We start from the raw sequence: 22,669 nt of genomic DNA, 5'->3' as shown, positions 1-22,669 counted from the left end.
TACGCTCCTGTCTTAGTGTGAACTGGCTGGCGGGGAGAGCGGTCGCATCACTGATATGACTACTCGCCAAATCATCCGGATTGTTGTGGGACAGTGTGGATTATCTTCATGTCGGACAGATGAGTTTTGTGGTTGTTTATTATTTTCTGTTTTTTTCCCAACTCTCTTGGGAGAGAGAACGTTCATCTAGAGAGACAGCTGCTACTGATCGAACACCCGGGTGACAGTTCTCATATGTGGCCAGTTGTACACTTTTTACAGTAGATGCTGTCTGAGATAAGTGGCGCCTACGTTGTCTTTCCACCTTGTTCTATTGTAATAAGTGATCGACGCTTATTGGATGTCAGGTTGTGATAATCCACCATCAGTGACAGCCATGCATATTTTCTCCATTAAACGGACATTCCAATTTTTTATGCCCTGACAGATTAGTAAAATATAATAACACTTTTGCACCAGGAACCCCATCAATCCTGAAAGTGAGAGCCCAACATCTGGGACCCCACCAATCCCGAGGGTGAGGGCCCAACTTCTGGGACCCCACCATTCCTGAGAGTGAGGATGACCCTCATCGATCCTAAGGTTGAGGGTCCGAGCACTGGTACCCCCACCAATCCTGAGCACGAGGATCCAAGTTCCAGGACCCCCATTGATCCTGAGGGTGAATGTCCAAGCTCCAGGACCCACACCAATCCTGAGCGCGAGGATCCAAGCTCCAGGACCCCCATTGATCCTGAGGGTGAGGGTCCGAGCTCCAGGACCCACACCAAACCTGAGCCCGAGGATCCAAGCTCCAGGACCCCCATTGATTCTGAGGGTGAGGGTCCGAGCTCCAGGACCCCCATTGATCCTGAGCACGGGGATCCAAGCTCCAGGATCCGCCATTGATCCTGAGGGTGAGGGTCTGAGCTCCAGTTTGCTGCTTAATGGGGTAAAATATGGTGAGGCTTCTGCAATACCCACTGATCATAAAGTGATGGTGTCTCCTACTAATGTGCCCAGACATTATGGGATGGGAATACTTCACAATGGACAATAATCCTTCTCCGTTCTTTCCCTTCCAGTCTGTGAACCCGTACATTGTGAAGTTATCTATCGTGGATGACGAGGGGACGTTGAATGTGAGTATAATCCGATTATTTGTGCCGCTTAGGACCCTTCCTGTCGTGTATCGGGGTAATACTTTTCTGCACTCGCTCTCGTTCCAGGGCATGGGACTGGTCATCGCCCGGGCGTTATTTGAGTACAACACGTAAGTAGACAGAAACGCGCCAGGTTTTATCTGTATCGTAAGTCTAAGTCCCTTCTGTCTCTGCATTAGGAGGGGGAGGGTAGATAGTAGCGCCCCCTGATGTGATAAATGCTCCTTCTTTAAGAGGTGCGTCTGGTCAGTGTTTTTTATGATACTGTGGTTAGGTTGTAGTTATACCCTCAGCATTGATAGCACCCTCAGTGTGTGATAGGACCCTCAGCGTGTGATAGGACCCTCAGCGTGTGATAGGACCCTCAGCGTGTGATAGAACCCTCAGCGTGTGATAGGACCCTCAGCGTGTGATAGGACCCTCAGCGCGTGATAGGACCCTCAGCGCGTGATAGGACCCTCAGCGCGTGATAGGACCCTCAGCGCGTGATAGGACCCTCAGCGCGTGATAGGACCCTCAGCGCGTGATAGGACCCTCAGCGCGTGATAGGACCCTCAGCGCGTGATAGGACCCTCAGCGTGTGAATGGACCCTCAGCGTGTCACATGCTCCCTGTTACGTCGCAGTCTTAGTGGAGTTTTTCTTGTTTCCTTGTCAGGCAATACAGGGACAAGGAGGAGGAGAACCAGACGGGCTTCTTCTCAGCATTGACAAATATGGTGAGTAACACAAAGCTATTCTAATATAGATTAATAAGATCACGTCAATTATCACAGAAAGGAAGATGGCCGCAATGCCTTTATCAGGAACCTGATGGGAGATTTGTGCTGCCCGGACCATGCGGAGCATGAATTGTACTCTGTGTCATTTGGAAAGCCAGAGTGATGTCTCCCGACTGCCCCAGTGCCCTGCCCCTCCTCCACGCCTCTGCCCCAGCACCCCGCCGCTTCTCCACGCCTCTGACCCAGCACCCCGCCGCTTCTCCACGCCTCTGACCCAGCACCCCGCCGCATCTCCACGCCTCTGACCCAGTACCCCGCCGCTTCTCCACGCCTCTGACCCAGTACCCCACCGCTTCTCCACGCCGCTCCTGCCCCAGTGCCCCGCCGCTCCTCCGTGCCGCTGCCCCAGTTCCCCGCCGCTCCTCCATGCCGCTGCCCCAGTTCCCCGCCGCTCCTCCATGCCGCTGCCCCAGTGCCCTGCCACTCCTCCATGCCCGTGCCCTGCCGCTCCTGCCCCAGTGCCGCACCGCTCCTCCATGCCACTGCTTCAGTGCCTCCAGAGTGAGTTATCTTAGAATCCGTCAGTGAGCTAGTTAAGACTAGCTTATAAGTCTTCTCTTCCTTTTTCTGAGCTCCTTTTTAGCTGATTTATGACCCACATGAAAGTTGAGCTCAGAATTGTGGCAATTAATCAGGAAAGAGAGAAGAAGATGGGTAACAGTTATTACCTGTCTTATTAGAACAAGCTCACTGACTGATTTCATCTTCAACTTGCTTAACTGTTCACAGTAACAGTAATTTTGACCAGGGGTGCACAAACTTTTGTATGCCACCATATTTATCCTTACAGTGTATGATGCAGACAGGCGTTCCCATGTGATAGAAATTCATGTCTGAGCAGTTGTAATTCTCTCTGTCTCCACAGGTGGGCAGTATGTTCATTGCGGATGCAGATGAGAAAATCTCTGTCCAGTAAGTTTGTTATTCCCTATTATGTCACCCACCAGAGCCGTAGCGCAGCTCATATTACCCTGCAGTTTTCTCTATAATGGAGGTTGTTCCATCTCGTACAGAACTAACGAAGCCATTCTACTCTCCCTTTACGAAGCCGTGCACCTGAATAGGAATTTCATCACTGTCCTGGCACAGGTCAGTAAATATTACATCCTCGCATGATTGGATCCATGTGATGGGAAATCCCAAAATGTAAAAGGGACACAACTCTAAAGAAAACAAAATATGTATTTGAAGGTCGTGTTCAACCAATCTTTTTAATTGCAACTTTGCGGCTCTGTCTCTCTACAGGATGTGGGGGCGGATCTTTGTCTTTACAGGAAGTGGGGGTGAGACTATGTCGGACTACAGGAAGTGGGGCGGGTCTTTGTCTCTACAGGAAATGTGGGTTGGTGTTTCTCCATACAGGAAGTGAGGGCGGGTCTATGTCTCTATAGGAAGTGAGGGCGGGTCTTTGTCTCTACAGGAAGTGAGGGCGGGTCTTTGTCTCTACAGGAAGTGCGGGCGGGTCTTTGTCTCTATAGGAAGTGAGGGCGGGTCTTTGTCTCTACAGGAAGTGCGGGCGGGTCTTTGTCTCTATAGGAAGTGAGGGCGGGTCTTTGTCTCTACAGGAAGTGAGGACGGTCTTTATCTCTACAGGAAGTGAGGGCGGGTCTTTATCTCTACAGGAAGTGAGGGCGGGTCTTTGTCTCTACAGGAAGTGCGGGCGGGTCTTTGTCTCTATAGGAAGAGAGGATGGGTCTTTGTCTCTATAGGAAGTGAGGGCGGGTCTTTGTCTCTACAGGAAGTGCGGGCGGGTCTTTGTCTCTATAGGAAGTGAGGGCGGGTCTTTGTCTCTATAGGAAGTGAGGGTGGGTCTTTGTCTCTATAGAAAGTGAGGGCAGGTCTTTGTCTCTACAGGAAGTGAGGGCGGGTCTTTGTCTCTACAGGAAGTGAGGGCGGGTCTTTGTCTCTATAGGAAAAAAAATATGTATTTGAAGGTCGTGTTCAACCAATCTTTTTAATTGCAACTTTGCGGCTCTGTCTCTCTACAGGATGTGGGGGCGGATCTTAGTCTCACCCCCACTTCCTGTAAAGAGACAATGTCGGACTACAGGAAGTGGGGTGGGTCTTTGTCTCTACAGGAAATGGGGGTTGGTGTTTCTCCATACAGGAAGTGAGGGCTGGTCTACGTCTCTACAGGAAGTGAAGGCGGGTCTTTGTCTATAGGAAGTGTGAGCGGGTCTTTGTCTCTACAGGAAGTGAGGGCGGGTCTTTGTCTCTATAAGAAGTGAGGGTGGGTCTTTGTCTCTACAGGAAGTGAGGATGGGTCTTTGTCTCTATAGGAAGTGAGGGTGGGTCTTTGTCTCTATAGGAAGTGAGGGCGGGTCTTTGTCTCTACAGGAAGTGAGGACGGGTCTTTGTCTCTACGTCTGTACAGGAAGTGAGGAAGGTTCTTTGTCTCTACAGGAAGTGAGGACGGGTCTTTATCTCTACGTCTCTACAGGAAGTGAGGACGGTTCTTTGTCTCTACAGGAAGTGAGGGCGGGTCTTTGTCTTTATAGGAAGTGAGGGCGGATCTTTGTCTCTACAGGAAGTGAGGGCTGATCTTTGTCTCTACAGGAAGTGAGGGCGGGTCTTTCTACAGAAGTGAGGGCGGGTCTTTGTCTCTACAGGAAGTGAGGACGGTTCTTTGTCTCTACAGGAAGTGAGGGCGGGTCTTTGTCTGTACAGGAAGTGAGGGCGGGTCTTTGTCTCTACAGGAAGTGAGGGCGGGTCTTTGTCTCTACAGGAAGTGAGGACGGTTCTTTGTCTCTACAGGAAGTGAGGGCGGGTCTTTGTCTGTACAGGAAGTGAGGGCGGGTCTTTGTCTCTACAGGAAGTGAGGGCGGGTCTTTGTCTCTACAGGAAGTGAGGACGGTTCTTTGTCTCTACAGGAAGTGAGGGCGGGTCTTTGTCTCTACAGGAAGTGAGGGCGGGTCTTTGTCTCTACAGGAAGTGAGGGCGGGTCTTTGTCTCTACAGGAAGTGAGGGCGGGTCTTTGTCTCTACAGGAAGTGAGGACGGGTCTTTGTCTCTATAGGAATTGGTGGCTGGTTTTTGTCTCTACAGGAAGTGAGGACAGCTCTTTATCTCTACAGGAAGTGGGGGCGGGTCTTTGGTGACTTATTTACCTTCGTTTGTATCATTGTGTAGATTTTCTGCAGAAATCTGCTCTGTATTTTCTGTATTTATATTTATTACTAGATGGTGGCCCGATTCTAACGCATCGGGTATTCTAGAATATGTATAGTAGTATATAGCACAGCCCCGTAGTATATAGTACAGCGCACGGAGTATATGACACAGCCCACGTAGTATATAACACAGCCCACGTAGTATATAACACGGCCCACGTAGTATATAACACAGCCCACGCAGTATATAACACAGCCACGTAGTATATAGCGCAGCCCACATAGTATATAGCACAGAGACGTAGTATATAACACAGGCCACGTAGTATATAAAACAGCCCACGCAGTATATCACACAGCCCACGTAGTATATAACACAGCCCACGTAGTATATAGCAATGTGGGCACCATATCCCTGTTAAAAAAAAGAATTAAAATAAAAAAATAGTTATATACTCACCTTCCGGCGGCCCCCTGATCCAGCCCAGGCGTTCAGCGATGCTCCTCGCGACGCCCCGGTCCCAAGAATGCATTGTGCCAATAACACGTGATAATGTAGCGGTCTCGCAAGACTGCTACGTCATTTCCGGTCATTGCCGCAGTGGATTCTTGGGACCGGAGCGTCGTGAGGAGCGGGAAAAGCGCCGGAAGGTGAGAATATAATGATTTTTTATTTTTTTATTATTTTTAACATTAGATCATTTTACTATTGATGCTGCATAGGCAGCATCAATAGTAAAAAGTTGGTCACGCATGGTTAATAGCAGCGTTAACGGACTGCTAAACCGCTATGGGGGCACTGACTGGAGGGGAGTAGGGACCAATCAGCGACGCTGGATTTCCGTGACAGACAAACAGACAGAAGTGACCCATAGACAATTATATAGATAGATTGGATTTTTTTTTTTGCAGATACCTACATTTTTCTTTCATTCACAATGTCGTTCTTTTTCTATAGAGCCATCCAGAGATGGGATTAGTCACGGTACCCACCACCCCTCTGCCAACGACGCCCACCACCCCACTGGGCACCACTCCTCCGTCCTCAGATGGTAGTGTATGCGGTCCTGCGTGTTATATACAGCACTTATATATACAGCTTGGGGATAAAATCCTCTTCTCTTTCTTGTCCCCGCAGTCATCAGCCCCGTGGAGCTGCCGCTGGATGCCGACGTCCAGAGCAGTAACCTTCTCATCACCTTCCTGAAGTACAGCTCCATCGTAATGCAAGACACAAAGGGTGAACCCCGAAAATGGCCTTATATAATGGGAGGGGGGAGTGCACATGTAACCCATTAGTGTCCGGCCAATTGTTAATTTTTTGTTTGTTTTTGTTTCCAGTTTAGCCTCCTCGCTATTCAGCAGCCATAACTCATAACTTTTGTTTTTTTTTTACTGATGTGGCTGTACGAGGCTTTGTTTTATGTGGGACAAATTGTTGTTTTGTTGTTTTTTTTTAGTTCTATTTTGGGGTACATATAAATAATTTGTGTCATTTTATATGCGGCATTTTTTTTCATACAGATATAGAAAAAAATATTTTTTTTAATGTTTTATTTTTGCCGTCTACACTTCACACTAAATAACCTGTCGAACAAACTATCCAGGTTATTACACTCAAGGAGATACACAATTTTTCTTTTTTAAATATATTTATGTAATAAAATATATTTTATGAGAAAAAACATTTTTTTTTTAATATACTTATGTAATGAAATATTTTTTATATGAAAAAAAATAAAAAAAATTTTTTTTTATATAATTTTAGATTTTTTTAAGATTCCCCTCCCCCCAGACAACAGCTTAATACACGGTCAGATTACACTGATAGAATAGTTTTGCGTGAGCTAGGACGTCAGACCCCCGGTGATCATATGATCGGCAGCGCCACAGCTTCTATCCACTGTATGGCGCTCATTCAGCGCTCTATGGCGGAGGAAATAAACCGCTTGTCATTATTCAGTAACATTTACATAAAATATCCTGTAACACAAGGACATGTCTGTACACTCTAGGTCGTCACCATTTGGCACACGAGCTGCTGTAAAACTACAACTCCCAGCATGCCCTGGCAACCACAGGCTGGGACTTGTAGTTCCGTAACAGCTGGATCTCTGCGATCCCCTACGGTCATTTTACGGGTGCCTGTTCTCACTGCCGTGCGTTGTGTTGTAGATGAACACCGGCTCAATAGCGGGAAGCTCTGCCTCATCATCCTGACCTGCATCGCCGAGGTGAGTCGCCTTTCTGTCCTCGTACGACTGTGACGCCATAGCACATGGCTCCATCAACGCAAAAAAAAAAAAATGTTACAGGTCTCCGAAAATAACAACTCGACCCAATTTTCTTTATTTATTGTTTCACAAAATTCAGAATTTTTTTTAAGTTACTAAAACAATAATTAAAAAAAAAAAAACCCTCTACACGTTCGGTGTTGCCTTACTATCACTGGTGTGCAGCATTTCAGAGTAAAACCTACATAGTTGCGGAGTTACGTTCTGATTCGTGCTCCCCGAGGATTGGGCAGCAGAAATCTGGTGTCAGGTTCTCTTTAAATGAAACCGCCTCCTCCGCCGTCATGGACTACTCCCTGCACTCCCAGCTTGGATCCCCACTACTCTGATCGTGATAGTTTTCACTATATTGTACCTTTTTTTGGATAAATTATTCGGCATTAGGTGTAAGAATTGTGACTCAAGGTTGGAGCGTATTTTAAAACCATTTTCTTGTTAAATGCAGCCTTTGTTATACTCCAGAGCAACATTCATAATTCTGATGACTGCTGTTAAAAACGGTTCAGCTTTTATTTAAGACCTTTTTCACTGCACTGTCCACTTTTGGTAATTGCTGGACCTGGGTTCGGACAAGGCAGCAGTCACATTGTGTCCATAGTGGTGCCGTGTCCTGTGGATATGGGATCAATGCTGCAAGTGGAGAAATCCCTTTAAGGCTATGTGCACACGTAGGAAATGTGGTGCAGAATTTTCTGCACTAAATCTGCATCTGCAGATTTGATGCAGTTTCTGTGCAGTTTCTATGCAGTTTCTGCACAGATTCTATGCAGATTCTGTGCAGTTTCTATGCAGTTTCTGTGCAGTACAATGTAAATCAATGTGAAAAAAAAAAGCTGTGCACATGGTGCAGAAAAATCTGCAGCAGAAACGCTGCAGAACTGCACAAAAGAAGCGACATGCGCTTCTTTGAAATCTGCAGCGTTTCTGCGCAGATTTTTCTGCACCATGTGCACAGCTTTTTTTTTTCACATTGATTTACATTGTACTGTAAATCACAGTGCAGTTCTGCACCAATTCTGCACTAAATCTGCATTGTGTGCACATACCCTAAGGGGCTTTTTCGCTGCATCGTAGGCTTCTAGATACACCCCGAGGACGTCGCTAGTAATTGTCTCCACATTTTGTGCCTGCACAGGACCAGTACGCCAACGCTTTCCTACATGACGACAACATGAACTTCCGGGTCAACCTCCACAAAATGGTGAGTGCCGCCACTTCCGAAATGTCGCCAGGAAAGATACGAGTGAGATGTGGGGGGGTCGGGGAAAGGCCGTATGAGCGAATAAACGACTTTCCTAAAGTCATAGAAAGCGCCAATTGCTTCCATGAGATTCTCGCGCTCCTTGAACGCTGTCTACACCATAAAGGGGTTGTCCGGAATTTTTCAGAGACCGATTAGAAAATGGTAAAATGAACATTACTCATCGCTCAAGGGTTAATATCTCAGGAACAGGTGCAAATTTTAATGAGCAATAAATTGCAAAACTGCTTGTTTGTGTGAACACTGTCCAACAATGCCCAACTGCGAAATTGGGAATAACCCTTTAACTACATACTGTAATAATGTTCTATTTCCTATGTAAACCTAAAAAGTTATGGTTCCTTTCCTACTGAAATACTGTAGCTCCAAAACAAAAATTGTCTGCAACCTTTGATTAAATAAAACCGCATCTGCGGCTGTCACTAAATGTAATCAATTCATGACACCCACTGTTATGATCATGGTGGTTTTAGTAGCGAATCCCCCAGAGTACTATAGTATTGTAAAAAATTGTATACGTGTTAAAATGATCGCAGGTTAATTTAAAGAAACTTACAATATTTTTTACTACTTTTTTTTTTTTTAAGAAATTCAAAATAATAAAAACAATAATATAAGGATCATTGTCTCCATAAAAGTGCGACCTATAAAAATATAAAATTATTTAAACTGCACAGTAGACGCCAAAAAAAACAAACCAAAGCGCCAGATTTGCAGTTTTCTGCTGGCGTCACTTCCCTATTCAAAAATGCAATCAAAATGCAGCGTGCACCCAAAAATTGCATTAAAAAAACTGCCCATGAAGCAAAGAACAAGCCCCTCTCCCAGCTCCGCCGATGGGAAAAGTAAAAAGAATTGTGATTCTGCACGCCGGTACAATTACAGCCAGACATTATTATTATTTTTCATTATGTAAATAAAAATGATAAAATATTATTATTTTATTAGCACAGGACTGAACATTTCTCGGCTCTTTTTCTCATTCGGGTTCACTTACTTTTTCTGTGTCTTGCAGCCCATGAGGCATCGGAAAAAAGCCGCCGACAAGAACATCCCCTGCCGGCCGCTGGTGTGCGCGGTGTTAGGTGAGCCACTTCATCGCCATGATCGTACACCATGGATCGGCCGCTCTCCCCCAACATTAACAATATCAGCAATGTAAAGATAAATTTTTTCATTATTTAGGGGTCACAAACTTTGCCAAAACTTTTTGCCTTTTTCTTGTAGACCTGATGGTGGAATTCATCGTCACCCACATGATGAAGGAGTTTCCGATGGACTTGTATGTGTAAGTTGAGCACACAGCACTAACTTTAAGGGTATTATCCAGGGAAAGCAGGACATCACTTAGACACAGGTGATAAATTATTGATTAGTGGGGTCCAACTGCTGCTCCATCCATGTTCTGTGGGGCTTGGCAGTCACATAGGGAATGGATGGAACAGCAGCTGAGCGCTGTCACGTTCTGCCGGTCAGTGACGGGGAGCTGTCTTCCAGATTGGTTGGTTGACATTTCGTGGTGATGCTGGTAGGAGAGGTAGCTTTGCCTCTGCAACGTTGGAGTAGCGCAGGGGCCTGAAGTCCCTGCATCCAGCAATCCAGGCCTGTTTCAGAGCAGCACTCGATTGGAAAGAACTTGTGAGCGCTGCTGCGCTCCTTGCCTAGGACACTGGCCACCGCTGAGAGATTGCAGAAGTGGACGGTAATATAAGCAATGATCTGTAAACAATAGATTAATAAATTGCAATTTTTGTTTTCTTTCCAGCACCTTTTAATTTTAGCCATTTATCACATTGAGTCTGTAATGCTGGGATTTGTTTGTGGTGCGACCATCAGTACTATTGTGTAGGGGAATGTTTTATACGTATGTAAATAATCAGATTCGTGTTATCGTAGACGCTGCATACAGATCATCCACAAACACCTGTGTTACCAGAAGAAGTGCCGGGTGCGGCTCCATTATACCTGGAGAGAGCTGTGGGCAGGTGTGTGGCAGCCCCTTCTATGTTTATCAGAACCCAGTGGTGCGGTGTCTGCAGCTCTACCACGTTGTGGACCCCCACCTATCTTACAGTGATGACCTGGGCTAAGTATAGGCCGTACGTGTGCTGGTGGTAAATGTCAGTACCTGACTCCGCCTAGTACTTGTATAGTAGGCGGATATCGATAGTTGTCTCTCGCTCCCTCCTTCTTGTCTCTCGCTCCCTCCTTCTTGTCTCTCGCTCCCTCCTTCTTGTCTCTCGCTCCCTCCTTCTTGTCTCTCGCTTCCTCCTTCTTGTCTCTCGCTCTCTCCTTCTTGTCTCTCGCTCTCTCCTTCTTGTCTCTCGCTCCCTCCTTCTTGTCTCTCGCTCCCTCCTTCTTGTCTCTCGCTCCCTCCTTCTTGTCTCTCGCTCCCTCCTTCTTGTCTCTCGCTCCCTCCTTCTTGTCTCTCGCTCCCTCCTTCTTGTCTCTCGCTCTCTCCTTCTTGTCTCTCGCTCCCTCCTTCTTGTCTCTCGCTCCCTCCTTCTTGTCTCTCGCTCCCTCCTTCTTGTCTCTCGCTCCCTCCTTCTTGTCTCTCGCTCCCTCCTTCTTGTCTCTCGCTCCCTCCTTCTTGTCTCTCGCTCCCTCCTTCTTGTCTCTCGCTCCCTCCTTCTTGTCTCTCGCTTCCTCCTTCTTGTCTCTCGCTCTCTCCTTCTTGTCTCTCGCTCTCTCCTTCTTGTCTCTCGCTCCCTCCTTCTTGTCTCTCGCTCCCTCCTTCTTGTCTCTCGCTCCCTCCTTCTTGTCTCTCGCTCCCTCCTTCTTGTCTCTCGCTCCCTCCTTCTTGTCTCTCGCTCCCTCCTTCTTGTCTCTCGCTCCCTCCTTCTTGTCTCTCGCTCTCTCCTTGTCTCTCGCTCCCTCCTTCTTGTCTCTCGCTCCCTCCTTCTTGTCTCTCGCTCCCTCCTTCTTGTCTCTCGCTCCCTCCTTCTTGTCTCTCGCTCCCTCCTTCTTGTCTCTCGCTCCCTCCTTCTTGTCTCTCGCTCCCTCCTTCTTGTCTCTCGCTCCCTCCTTCTTGTCTCTCGCTCCCTCCTTCTTGTCTCTCGCTCCCTCCTTCTTGTCTCTCGCTCCCTCCTTCTTGTCTCTCGCTCCCTCCTTCTTGTCTCTCGCTCCCTCCTTCTTGTCTCTCGCTCCCTCCTTCTTGTCTCTCGCTCCCTCCTTCTTGTCTCTCGCTCCCTCCTTCTTGTCTCTCGCTCCCTCCTTCTTGTCTCTCGCTCTCTCCTTCTTGTCTCCCACTTTCTCCTGTGTGGCCTCCTGTGTAATTGCCATAACAGGGAAACTCCTTTTAAGAAATTACACCACCCACCTCTCCACCCCTGAGCAAGAGATCGAGATCCGCCCCCGCTTAGATTATACATTAATAAGCAGAGCCTTCCTGTCCCTCTGATAGCTGAGATGTGATTCGCAGTGGCATAAGACTGTATCCAGGGCCATGTGAAATTGTTTTAGCCCTAGAATAAAGAGTAAAAGTTCATCTCTTGATCTAAAAAATAGTGATGTCTCCTTCATATCCTCTGTCTCACTTAATTATTTCTGTTCTTTGCAGCGTTGATTAATTTGCTGAAATTCCTCATGTCCTATGAGACTGTTCTCCTGGCTAAACACAACATCTTCACGTTGGCGTTGATGGTAAGTGCGTATTTATGTCCTGACTTGTACTTTTGTGCTTTCAAACTTCGATTTGGCGAATTTTAAGTCCTCTTCCCCACTGTCAGACATATTTTGCCCCAGATTCTTTATGCCGTTTTTTTCCTTTCACAGGTGGTGAATCTGTTCAACATGTTTATCACCTATGGAGATACTTTCCTTCCGACCCCCAGCAGCTACGATGAGTTGTACTATGAGATCATTCGCATGCATCAGATATTTGACAACCTTTACTCTATGGGTAAGATCTGAAGCAGAGGTAACTTTTGTTACATAGGCTCAAAGGAGAATTAAATCTGGCACTTGCCTCAATTTCATAAAGACAAGTGGGCAGGTACATTCTCTTGCACGGTGGGTGTTCGAGGAGCGCTGCTCTGCAGGAAAAATTTGTAATAGAGGTATTGTTATATAGTCGCTCAGAAATGATCCACGCGTAGTTAAGTGCAGCTCCAAAAGACAGTCCTTGCATCCACCACTTCTGCAGCACTCACCAAATTCTCTTAGAGTCTTTGCGTGCACCTTGCATGCCTCCTTTGTGTGCACTGCGCATGCCTCCATTGCACGGATCGCGCACGACTCCTTTGTGTGGACCGCGCACGACTCCTTTGTGTGGACCGCGCACCTTCCTTTGGACCGCGCACGCTTCCTTTGCATGGACCGTGCACGCTTCCTTTGTGTGGTCCGCTCACGCTTCCTTTGCGTGGACCGCGCACGCTTCCTTTGTGTGGTCCGCTCACGCTTCCTTTGCGTGGACAGCGCACGCTTCCTTTTGCGTGGACAGCGCACGCTTCCTTTGAGTGGACAGCGCACGCTTCCTTTGTGTGGACCTCGCACGCTTCCTTTGTGTGGACCGCTCACGCTTCCTTTGTGTGGACTGCGCACCTTCCTTTGTGTGGACCGCTCACGCTTCCTTTGCGTGGACCGCTCACGCTTCCTTTGCGTGGACAGCGCACGCTTCCTTTGTGTGGACCGCTCATGCTTCCTTTGTGTGGACCGCTCACGCTTCCTTTGTGTGGACTGCTCACTCTTCCTTTGTGTGGACCGCTCACGCTTCCTTTGCGTGGACCGCTCACGCTTCCTTTGTGTGGACTGCGCACCTTCCTTTGTGTGGACCGCGCACGCTTCCTCTTGTTCCTGATTGTGCTGGAGGGAAATAATCTAACGTTTTCATACACTGACTGCAAGCAGAGATGTGAGTAATCAATGTATTTCTTTTTTGCAGTACTTCGTCTTTCAACCAACGCAGGACAATGGAAGGAACCAGCCAGCAAAGTCACCCACGCGCTGGTCAATATCAGGTACTTGTGCTTGTAATGATCCATCACCATGGTTTGGGTTACAGGTTTAGTAGCCTAATATATTATTGGAAGGAGGGCGGCCCGTGCCTTGTACGAGTCCATGGCTTGCAGCCAAGGTTAAGCTGTCCGGGCTGTACAACTTCGCCATGTCCTTTACATTTAAATGGGTTGTTCACTACTGGACTTCACAAATGCTAAAGTGTCCAAGATAAAATAAAACATACCCTCTTCCCTCACCGGCGTCATTCCAGCGATATCAGCACTGTGTCTCCTCACGAATGCTTAGCATGGTCACATGAGAGATTCAGACAATCAGCGACCACCGATCGGCTGCCACCATCATAGTTCTGTCTGCTGAAAGAGGGAATGATGCTGCTCATTGGCTCCTGTGCAGCGGCGTAACGACCGTGGACACAGCGGTCACCTCTGCGACTGGGCCCGTCGACGCCAGCAGAGACTTCAACTGGAGGTTCATCCTCGGACACACATTCAGTTGAAGTGTATTGCCTCGCACAGACCCATCTTGCTGCCGGCTAATCAAAGGCCAGCAGCTGACGTTGGCGTGCACATGACAAGGCGCATGGCAGTGACATCACATGCTCCTGTCGCACACTGAAGTCAGCTGCCGGCTTTACAAGAGGATATGTACGGTGGGGGAGCGAAGGAAAGGTAAGTATTTAAAAATAAATAAATCATTGGCCATATTAGTACTTGGATGAATATGGGGGTGCATTATACTTTATGAAGGACTATGGGGTGCATTATACTTTATGGATGACTCTGGGGGTGCATTATACTTTATGGATGACTATGGGGGTGCATTATACTATATGAAGGACTATGGGGGTGCATTATACTTTATGGAGGTCTATGGGGGTGCATTATACTTTATGGAGGACTATGGGGGTGCATTATACTTTATGGAGGACTATGGGGGTGCATTATACTTTATGGATGACTATAGGGGGGCATGGAGGACTATGGGGGTGCATTATACTTTATGGATGACTATGGGGGTGCATTATACTATATGAAGGACTATGGGGGTGCTTTATACTTTATGAAGGACTATGGGGTGCATTATACTTTATGGAGGTCTATGGGGGTGCATTATACTTTATGGAGGTCTATGGGGGTGCATTATACTTTATGGATGACTATGGGGGTGCATTATACTTTATGGAGGTCTATGGGGGTGCATTATACTTTATGGAGGTCTATGGGGGTGCATTATACTTTATGGAGGACTTTGGGGGTTCATTATACTTTATGGATGACTATGGGGGTGCATTATATTATATGAAGGACTATGGGGGTGCATTATACTTTATGAAGAACTATGGGGTGCATTATACTTTATGGAGGACTATGGGGGTGCATTATACTTTATGAAGGACTATGCGGTGCATTATACTTTATGGAGGACTATGGGGGTGCATTATACTTTATGGATGACTATGGGGGTGCATTATACTATATGAAGGACTATGGGGGTGCATTATACTTTATGAAGGACTATGGGGTGCATTATACTTTATGGAGGACTATGGGGGTGCATTATACTTTGTGGAGGACTATGGGGGTGCATTATACTTTATGGAGGACTATGGGGGTGCATTATACTATATAGAGGACTATGGGCTGTGCATTATAGTTTATGGAGGACTATGGGGGTGCATTATACTATATGGAGGACTATGGGGGTGCATTATACTTTATGGAGGACTATGGGCTGTGCATTATACTTTATGGAGGACTATGGGGTGCATTATACTATATGGAGGACTATGGGGGTGCATTATACTTTATGGATTACTATGGTGGTGCATTATACTATATAGAGGACTATGGGGGTGCATTATACTTTATGGATTACTATGGTGGTGCATTATACTATATAGAGGACTATGGGGGTACATTATAGTTTATGGAGGACTATGGGGAGTGCATTATACATCTTCTATGGAGCCCCATGACTTCTATGTACAGCCCTGGTGGTTTATTTTCTTCTATTCACTAAAGAACAGTGGCAGAATGGGGGACATATACCATGATGGAGGACGCGTATATATATATATATATATATATATATATATATATATATATATATATATATATATATATGTGTGTATATATATATATATATATATATATATATATATATATATATATATATATATATATATATATACAGTTTGGTCCATATATATTTGGACAGAGACAACATTTTTCTCATTTTGGTTATAGGCATTACCACAATGAATTTTAAACAAAGCAATTCAGATGCAGATGAAGTTCAGACTTTTAGCTTTCATTTGAGGGTATCCACATTAAAATTGGATGAAGGGTTTAGGAGTTTCAGCTCCTTAACATGTGCCACCCTGTTTTTTAAAGGGACCAAAAGTAATTGGACAATTGACTCCAAGGCTATTTCATGGACAGGTGTGGGCAATCCCTTCGTTATGTCATTCTAAATTAAGCAGATAAAAGGCCTGGAGATGATTTGAGGTGTGGTGCTGCATTTGGAAGGTTTTGCTGTGAAGTAAACATTCGGTCAAAGGAGCTCTCCATGAAGGTGAAACAAGCCATCCTTAAGCTGCGAAAACAGAAAAAAAAAACATCCGAGAAATTGCTACAATATTAGGAGTGGCAAAATGTACAGTTTGGTACATCCTGAGAAGGAAAGAAAGCACTGGTGATCTCATCAATGCAAAAAGACCTGGGCGCCCACGGAAGACAACAGTGGTGGATGATTGCAGAATAATCTCCATGGTGCAGAGAAACCCCTTCACAACAGCCAACCAAGTGACCAACACTCTCCAGGAGGTCGGCGTATCAATATCCAAATCTACCATAAAGAGAAGACTGCATGAAAGTAACTACAGAGGGTTCACTGCACGGTGCAAGCCACTCATAAGCATCAAGAATAAAAAGGCTAAAAAACATCTAAAAAAGCCAGCACAGTTCTGGAAGAACATTATTTGGACAGATGAAACCAAGATCAACCTCTACCAGAATGATGGAAAGAGAAAAGTATGGCGAAGGCGCGGTACAGCTCATGATCCAAAGCATACCACATCATCTGTAACACACGGTGGAGGCAGTGTGATGGCTTGGGCATGCATGGCTGCCAGTGGCACTGGGTCACTAGTGTTTATGGATGATGTGACACAGGAATGAATTCTGAGGTCTTCAGAGCCGCCATACTGTGTGCTCAGATCCAGCCAAATGCAGCCAAACTGATTGGTCGTCGTTTCATACTACAGATGGACAATGACCCAAAACATGAAGCCAAAGCAACTCAGGAGTCTATTAAAGCAAAGAAGTGGAATATTCTTGAATGGCCAAGTCAGTCACCTGATCTCAACCCAATTGAGCAGCATTTCACTTGTTAAAGACTAAACTTCAGACAGAAAGGCCCACAAACAAACAGCAACTGAAAACCACCGCAGTGAAGGCCTCGCAGAGCATCAAAAAGGAGGAAACACAGCGTCTGGTGATGTCCATGAGTTCAAGACTTCAGGCAGTCATTGCCAACAAAGGGTTTTCAACCAAGTACTAGAAATGAACATTTTATTTAAAATTATTGAATCTGTCCAATTACTTTTGGTCCCTTCAAAAACAGGGTGGCACATGTTAAGGAGTCGAAACTCCTAAACCCTTCATCCAATTTTAATGTGGATACCCTCAAATGAAAGCTGAAAGTCTGAACTTCAACTGAATCTGAATTGTTTTGCTTAAAATTCATTGTGGTAATGTCTATAACCAAAATGAGAAAAATGTTGTCTCTGTCCAAATATATATGGACCTAACTGTGTGTGTATATATATATATATATATATATATATATATATATATATATATATATATATATATATATATATATATATATATATATATATATATATATATATATATATATATATTTTTTTTTTTTTTTCGTTCAGGTTGGGGGTGGGCTCGGTCCAAATCTTGCATCGGGACCCATCAGACACTAGTTACACCACTGTACGTGTTTAATAACAATGTCAATTTGTTGCTGGATTGGCGCCGGTCCGGGAAGTGAGCATACATTTTTTTTTTTTTTAATTTGAAGGGGTTGTGCAAAAAGTAAATGGGGAAAGTTCAGACAACAGAAGTGCACTGGTTACATATAAGCGCTGCCCCAATGCTACAAACGTGTCTGTCCTTTAATGGAAATCAGATCTCTTAAAGGAGACATCCCTCCAAATTCTTGTGCGCTCGGCTCAGCTGCAGAATATATTGCGTTGTGTATTGATATAAATTAGTTTTATTTTATTTTTTTAATTTAGGGCCATTATAAATCACTTTAACCCTAAAATAGAGTCCTATGCTGCTGTGAATCACATCTCTCAACTATCAGAGGAACAGGTAGGGTTTTTTTTAATGTTTTTATAATCTAAGCTTGGGTGGATCTCTATGTCTTCCTCAGGGGTGGAGACGTGTGATGTAATTAAAGGGATTTTCCTAATTTGGCATCTATATAGGTTTTTTTATATTTATTGTATAATGACAAGTTGTACAGTATTGTGTTTACTACGGCGTTAATTTTGTGGTAAAAATGATTTGGAAACCAGTATGATTACAGCGATACAAACCTATGAGGTGTTTTATTATACTAGAGGCGTAAATAATTTCTGAACTTTGTAAAAGTTACGTGTCTCAACTTTCCCAGACCCTTTTTCCCCCTGTTTCTGGAGCTGAGAGAGTTTGTGTGTCACACTCTAGTTTTAATGGCATAATTTTGGGATATGTATGACACAGTTATATTTATTTAATTGTATTGTTTCCCAGAAGTGTTACTTTCTCATGATTCCTTATAACCGTACAATAGCCGTACACGTCAAGTAACTTTATTTTTCCTCAGATAAAACTTTTGTGGAAATAACTTTATATATATATATATATATATATATATATATATATATATATATATATTACATAAATTACAATGTAAGGTTCAGTCCCCTATAAAGTCTAAAAATAGATTAAAGAAACACTAAAAAATAAAAATCAAATCACCCCTCTTTTTCCCAGTAATAAGATATTACATATATATATTGTATGAGGGATCAGACAATTGTAGGCTCAAGTCCGCTAGATATATAGGTTATTTAAGAATTTAAAAAGATATATAATATATATTTCTCCTTCGCCTCCCCCAATGAGTAGCTTGGAGAAAAGGATTTTACGGTGAGTACACAAAAATCCCTGTATTTTATATTATTTAATAATAATTATAATCCATAAGTATTAATGAATTAACACATTTTTTATGCATTCTTTTATAATATATATATAAAGTTTTATTATTAGAGAATTAAAATATATATATTTTATATACCGTATATACTCGAGTATAAGCTGATATTTTCAACCCATTTTTTTGGGCTGAAAGTGCCCCTCTTGGCTTATACTCGAGTCATACCCAGGGGTCGGCAGGGGAGGGGGAGCGGGGGCTGTCTAATTATACTCCCCTGCTCCTGACAGGGTCCCTGCACATCCCTGCTTCCCCGGAGCCGCAGCTTCTTCCTGTACTGAGCGGTCACATGGTACCGCTCATTACAGTAATGAATATGTGGCTCCACCTCCCATAGGTACGGAGCCGCATATTCATTACTGTAATGAGCGGTACCATGTGACCGCTCCATACAGGAAGAAGCTGCGGCGCCGGGGAACCATGGACTGCACCGCGCCAGGAGCAGGTGAGTATAACGGGGAGGGGAGCGCTGCGCGATATTCACCTCTCCTCGTTCCAGCCGCAGCTCAGCTCAGTCTTCAGCGTCTTCTGCAGTGATGCTCAGGTCAGAGGGCGCGGTGACGTGGTTTTTTTAAATCATGTATTTTTTATTAAAGCATATGACACACTATTAACAGAGTCCGATACAATTTCCAGACAAATACCGTACATTAGATACATGACCTGATAATATATTTTCATTTTACTAAACAACACCCTTACCACCTAACCAACCCCCCTCTTCCTTGTGATGACGTGGTTAGTGCGCGCCCTCTGCCTGAACGTCAGTGCAGAAGACGCTGAAGACGGAGCGGCGCCCGGAAAGAGGAAAGGTGAATATTTAAAGTGCCGGGGGTCTGAGCGACAGAGAGGGGAGTATGTGATTTTTTTTATTTTTTTTACCGCAGCAACAGCAAATGGGGCAAGTGTCTGTATGGAGCATCTTATGGGGCCATAATCAACATTTGTGCAGCATTATATGGGGCAAATGTGTCTATGGAGCATCTTATGGGGCCATTATTAACCTTTATGCAGCATTATATGGGGCTCCTGATTCAATATGGATATTCAAAAACTCTTAACCTACTGATGTCTCAATTAATTTTACTTTTATTGGTATCTATTTTTACCTTTGTCATTTACCGGTAGCTGCTGCATTTCCCACCCTAGGCTTATACTCGAGTCAATACGTTTTCCCAGTTTTTTGTGGCAAAATTAGGGGGGTTGGCTTATACTCGAGTATATACGGTGTATATATATACATACATACATACATACATACATACACACACACACACACACACACACACACACACACACACACACACACACACACACACACACACACATATATATAATGTGAATTCTTTAGTGATATAAATGTTTATATTTATAAATGTTAATTCTTTAGTAATACATTATTATTATTAATAATAATAATAATAATAATAATAATAATGAGTATACAAAATATATATTATATATAATTATTATTTTTTTATTCTGAAATAATATATAGCGGACTTGAGCCTACTATTGTCTGACCCCTTGTACTATATATACACTGCAGCACAAATCCCTGTAATGTTCTTACACAGACTATCTAATGGCAGCCGCACCTTAGCGGGGTGATTTCCATCCCATAATATAATGTTTTGTGTCATTTTCCCTCTACATGTGACCGGCAGGTATTAGAAGTCGTACGCTCCAACTACGACACCCTGACCTTGAAACTTCAAGATGGGCTCGACCAGTACGAACGATACTCCGAGCAGCACAAAGAGGCCGCGTTCTTTAAGGAGCTGGTAAGTTTGTCCCGTTATCCGATCTCCTCACATGCAGGAAGCTGAGATATGAGATGATGGTTGGGGACCACATCGGGATGTTCTCCTCCTTTGTGTTCAGGAGCGCACTGCTGCCCTTGCGCCCGGGACAGTGCGCTCCTGAAGAGTGACAGTTCGCTCCCTATACTGATAGTAGAAAGGCTGGCCTCTGCAGCACATGGATGCAGGTAACCGGCCATTATCAGACTGCAGGTAGATGGTAACCTGATGGCTTCTGTGATATTTTTTTTAATCTAATGTAAAAATCAATCTTATACAGGACTGCAGCCAAAACATAAGTGACTGCTCCTTATCTTCCAGGCTCGATCCATCAGCATTAACGTACGGAGGAACCTCTCCTTAAACACCCTGAGCCAAGAGACACTACTGAAAGAATTCTCCACCATCTCCTGAGACCTCCCGTACTGTTCAGTCCCCGGGACTAGTGCCCACCACCATCCCCCACCAGGGGGCGACACTTGAGCATAGCACTCCTTTTTTACACGACGGCGGATTATTATGGACGGGCAGGTATTGAAGTCTCCCCCGGCGTCGGCTCCGCAGAGGATGTGAAGAACAACCGGGGAGACGTCATAAGATGAACTTGATTTTCCCATAAAGCCGCGAATACTGAGAGTGAACGTCAGGAGGGTCGGCGAAACGAAGCACGTCCACCTTATGTATTGTGACCAATAAAACCTGCTGACAATGTTATTTTCTGTGAAGGTCGCAGCTTACGTAAAAAAAAAGTTTTGTTTTGTTTTTTTGCTTCTGTATAAATTATTTCCGTAGATGAGGTCCATATTAAGGTTCCTTCTCGCGGTAACGGATGACCCCTTCAGAGGCGTTTTCATGTTTTTGCTCCTCTAATCTGAAGTTTTCATTCTTCTCCTTGCTATGTGATTTTCCGCAGCGGTCATTTTGTCCAGTTTAGAAAATGTCCTTTCCATAAATCTAGTTAGTAAAAGGGGCGTTCTTTATTTTGTATCCATTGGTCAGAGTGGAGCATCTCTCGCCCTGTCCTGGATTACACGGACCACCCATTCATTCGTATGGACCCCGTGTAATACCAGTTATTCCCTTTGGTGGCGCTGCAGGGACTCGAAGACCCATCTAACAAGTTGTCCAAAACTGCTGTCACGTAGACTAAGTGTTAGGCTGACCGCCATCATCGCTGACCCAAGAGTCTGAGGGTCTTCAGAGACCACCGGAGAGATAAATGTTGTGTGGTGCATGCCCTCCTATGTAGCCAGTGTAGGGATCATCCCTATTACTTGCCTGAAGCCACCAGGAAAGAATAAGTCTCCAGCCGTAAGCCGCGCACTGGTCCGCCGCCGTCTCGGTGGTCGGTCGCTGCGATGTCGGTCCATACGGGCGGGGGGTGAGGTCTTCCTACTGAACTTTGGTGTTGTTTTAATTTATTGCTTTGTGTTCCTTTTACCCCATTCTGTCCTGTTTGTTATAACTACTAGAATTTCTGTCTTTTATTTAATCGCTCGTGTATAAGATTCGCTCCAGAAGTTTCCGCTATCTGGAGATGTGATTGGAGGGATCTGCTGTCCTCCATTCAGGGTGAAGGATGATGAGGATGATGGTGATGATGATGATGATGACCTCCAGAAGGTGGAAATAAAATCACTATTTGTCATCTGCCTTATACTGATTATTGCTCTGTATTATTCTGTCCGGTGGCTGGGCAGCCGTACGAGTCGCTGGCAGGGCCGCCGCCGCCGGAGGGTTGGCTTCTGACCGTCGTATCACATTCGGGGACCCCCTTCTGTAACAGCGCCGGCTCCTCGCTCAGCTGCGGCCCACCAAACTGTCAGCGGCTCATTACTGGAATGTGAAGATTGCCCACAACTTTCCTGTACAAGTCCCGGGGGGTTCAGAGTCCTATACTTGGAGAAATTGTGGATTATTGAAGACGTCAGTTCACAGGAAGTTATTAATCTTGTGGTTTATATTCCACGCGTTTCGCAGGGACCGGCACGTCTTCATGTATAATATGTGGCCCCCACTGTGTAATATTCGGCACTTGGTG

At 45.0% G+C, this 22,669-nt stretch overlaps 1 protein-coding gene across 1 annotated transcript in view; it reads left to right on the top strand.

The window, feature by feature from the left end:
- The window catches only part of ARMH3 (armadillo like helical domain containing 3), a 57,756-nt gene extending 35,471 nt beyond the window's left edge, over positions 1–22,285 (top strand). Inside the window, exons 9-26 of the mRNA XM_077258270.1 lie at positions 1,065–1,121; positions 1,209–1,252; positions 1,800–1,860; positions 2,789–2,835; positions 2,937–3,012; positions 5,991–6,084; positions 6,171–6,272; positions 7,208–7,266; positions 8,462–8,527; positions 9,603–9,672; positions 9,815–9,875; positions 10,484–10,572; positions 12,147–12,229; positions 12,362–12,488; positions 13,470–13,545; positions 17,859–17,937; positions 20,494–20,610; positions 20,950–22,285. Of these exons, the coding sequence (XP_077114385.1) occupies positions 1,065–1,121; positions 1,209–1,252; positions 1,800–1,860; positions 2,789–2,835; positions 2,937–3,012; positions 5,991–6,084; positions 6,171–6,272; positions 7,208–7,266; positions 8,462–8,527; positions 9,603–9,672; positions 9,815–9,875; positions 10,484–10,572; positions 12,147–12,229; positions 12,362–12,488; positions 13,470–13,545; positions 17,859–17,937; positions 20,494–20,610; positions 20,950–21,042 (1,401 nt within the window). The 3' untranslated portion in view covers positions 21,043–22,285. The remainder of the gene's footprint in view (positions 1–1,064; positions 1,122–1,208; positions 1,253–1,799; positions 1,861–2,788; positions 2,836–2,936; positions 3,013–5,990; positions 6,085–6,170; positions 6,273–7,207; positions 7,267–8,461; positions 8,528–9,602; positions 9,673–9,814; positions 9,876–10,483; positions 10,573–12,146; positions 12,230–12,361; positions 12,489–13,469; positions 13,546–17,858; positions 17,938–20,493; positions 20,611–20,949) is intronic.
- Positions 22,286–22,669: the final 384 nt, after the last annotated feature.

The sequence above is a fragment of the Ranitomeya variabilis genome, chromosome 4, assembly GCF_051348905.1.
Source record: "Ranitomeya variabilis isolate aRanVar5 chromosome 4, aRanVar5.hap1, whole genome shotgun sequence".
NCBI lineage: Eukaryota > Metazoa > Chordata > Amphibia > Anura > Dendrobatidae > Ranitomeya > Ranitomeya variabilis.
The sequence above is the reverse complement of the archived record's forward strand: the minus strand, read 5'-3'. Positions and strand labels throughout refer to the sequence as shown.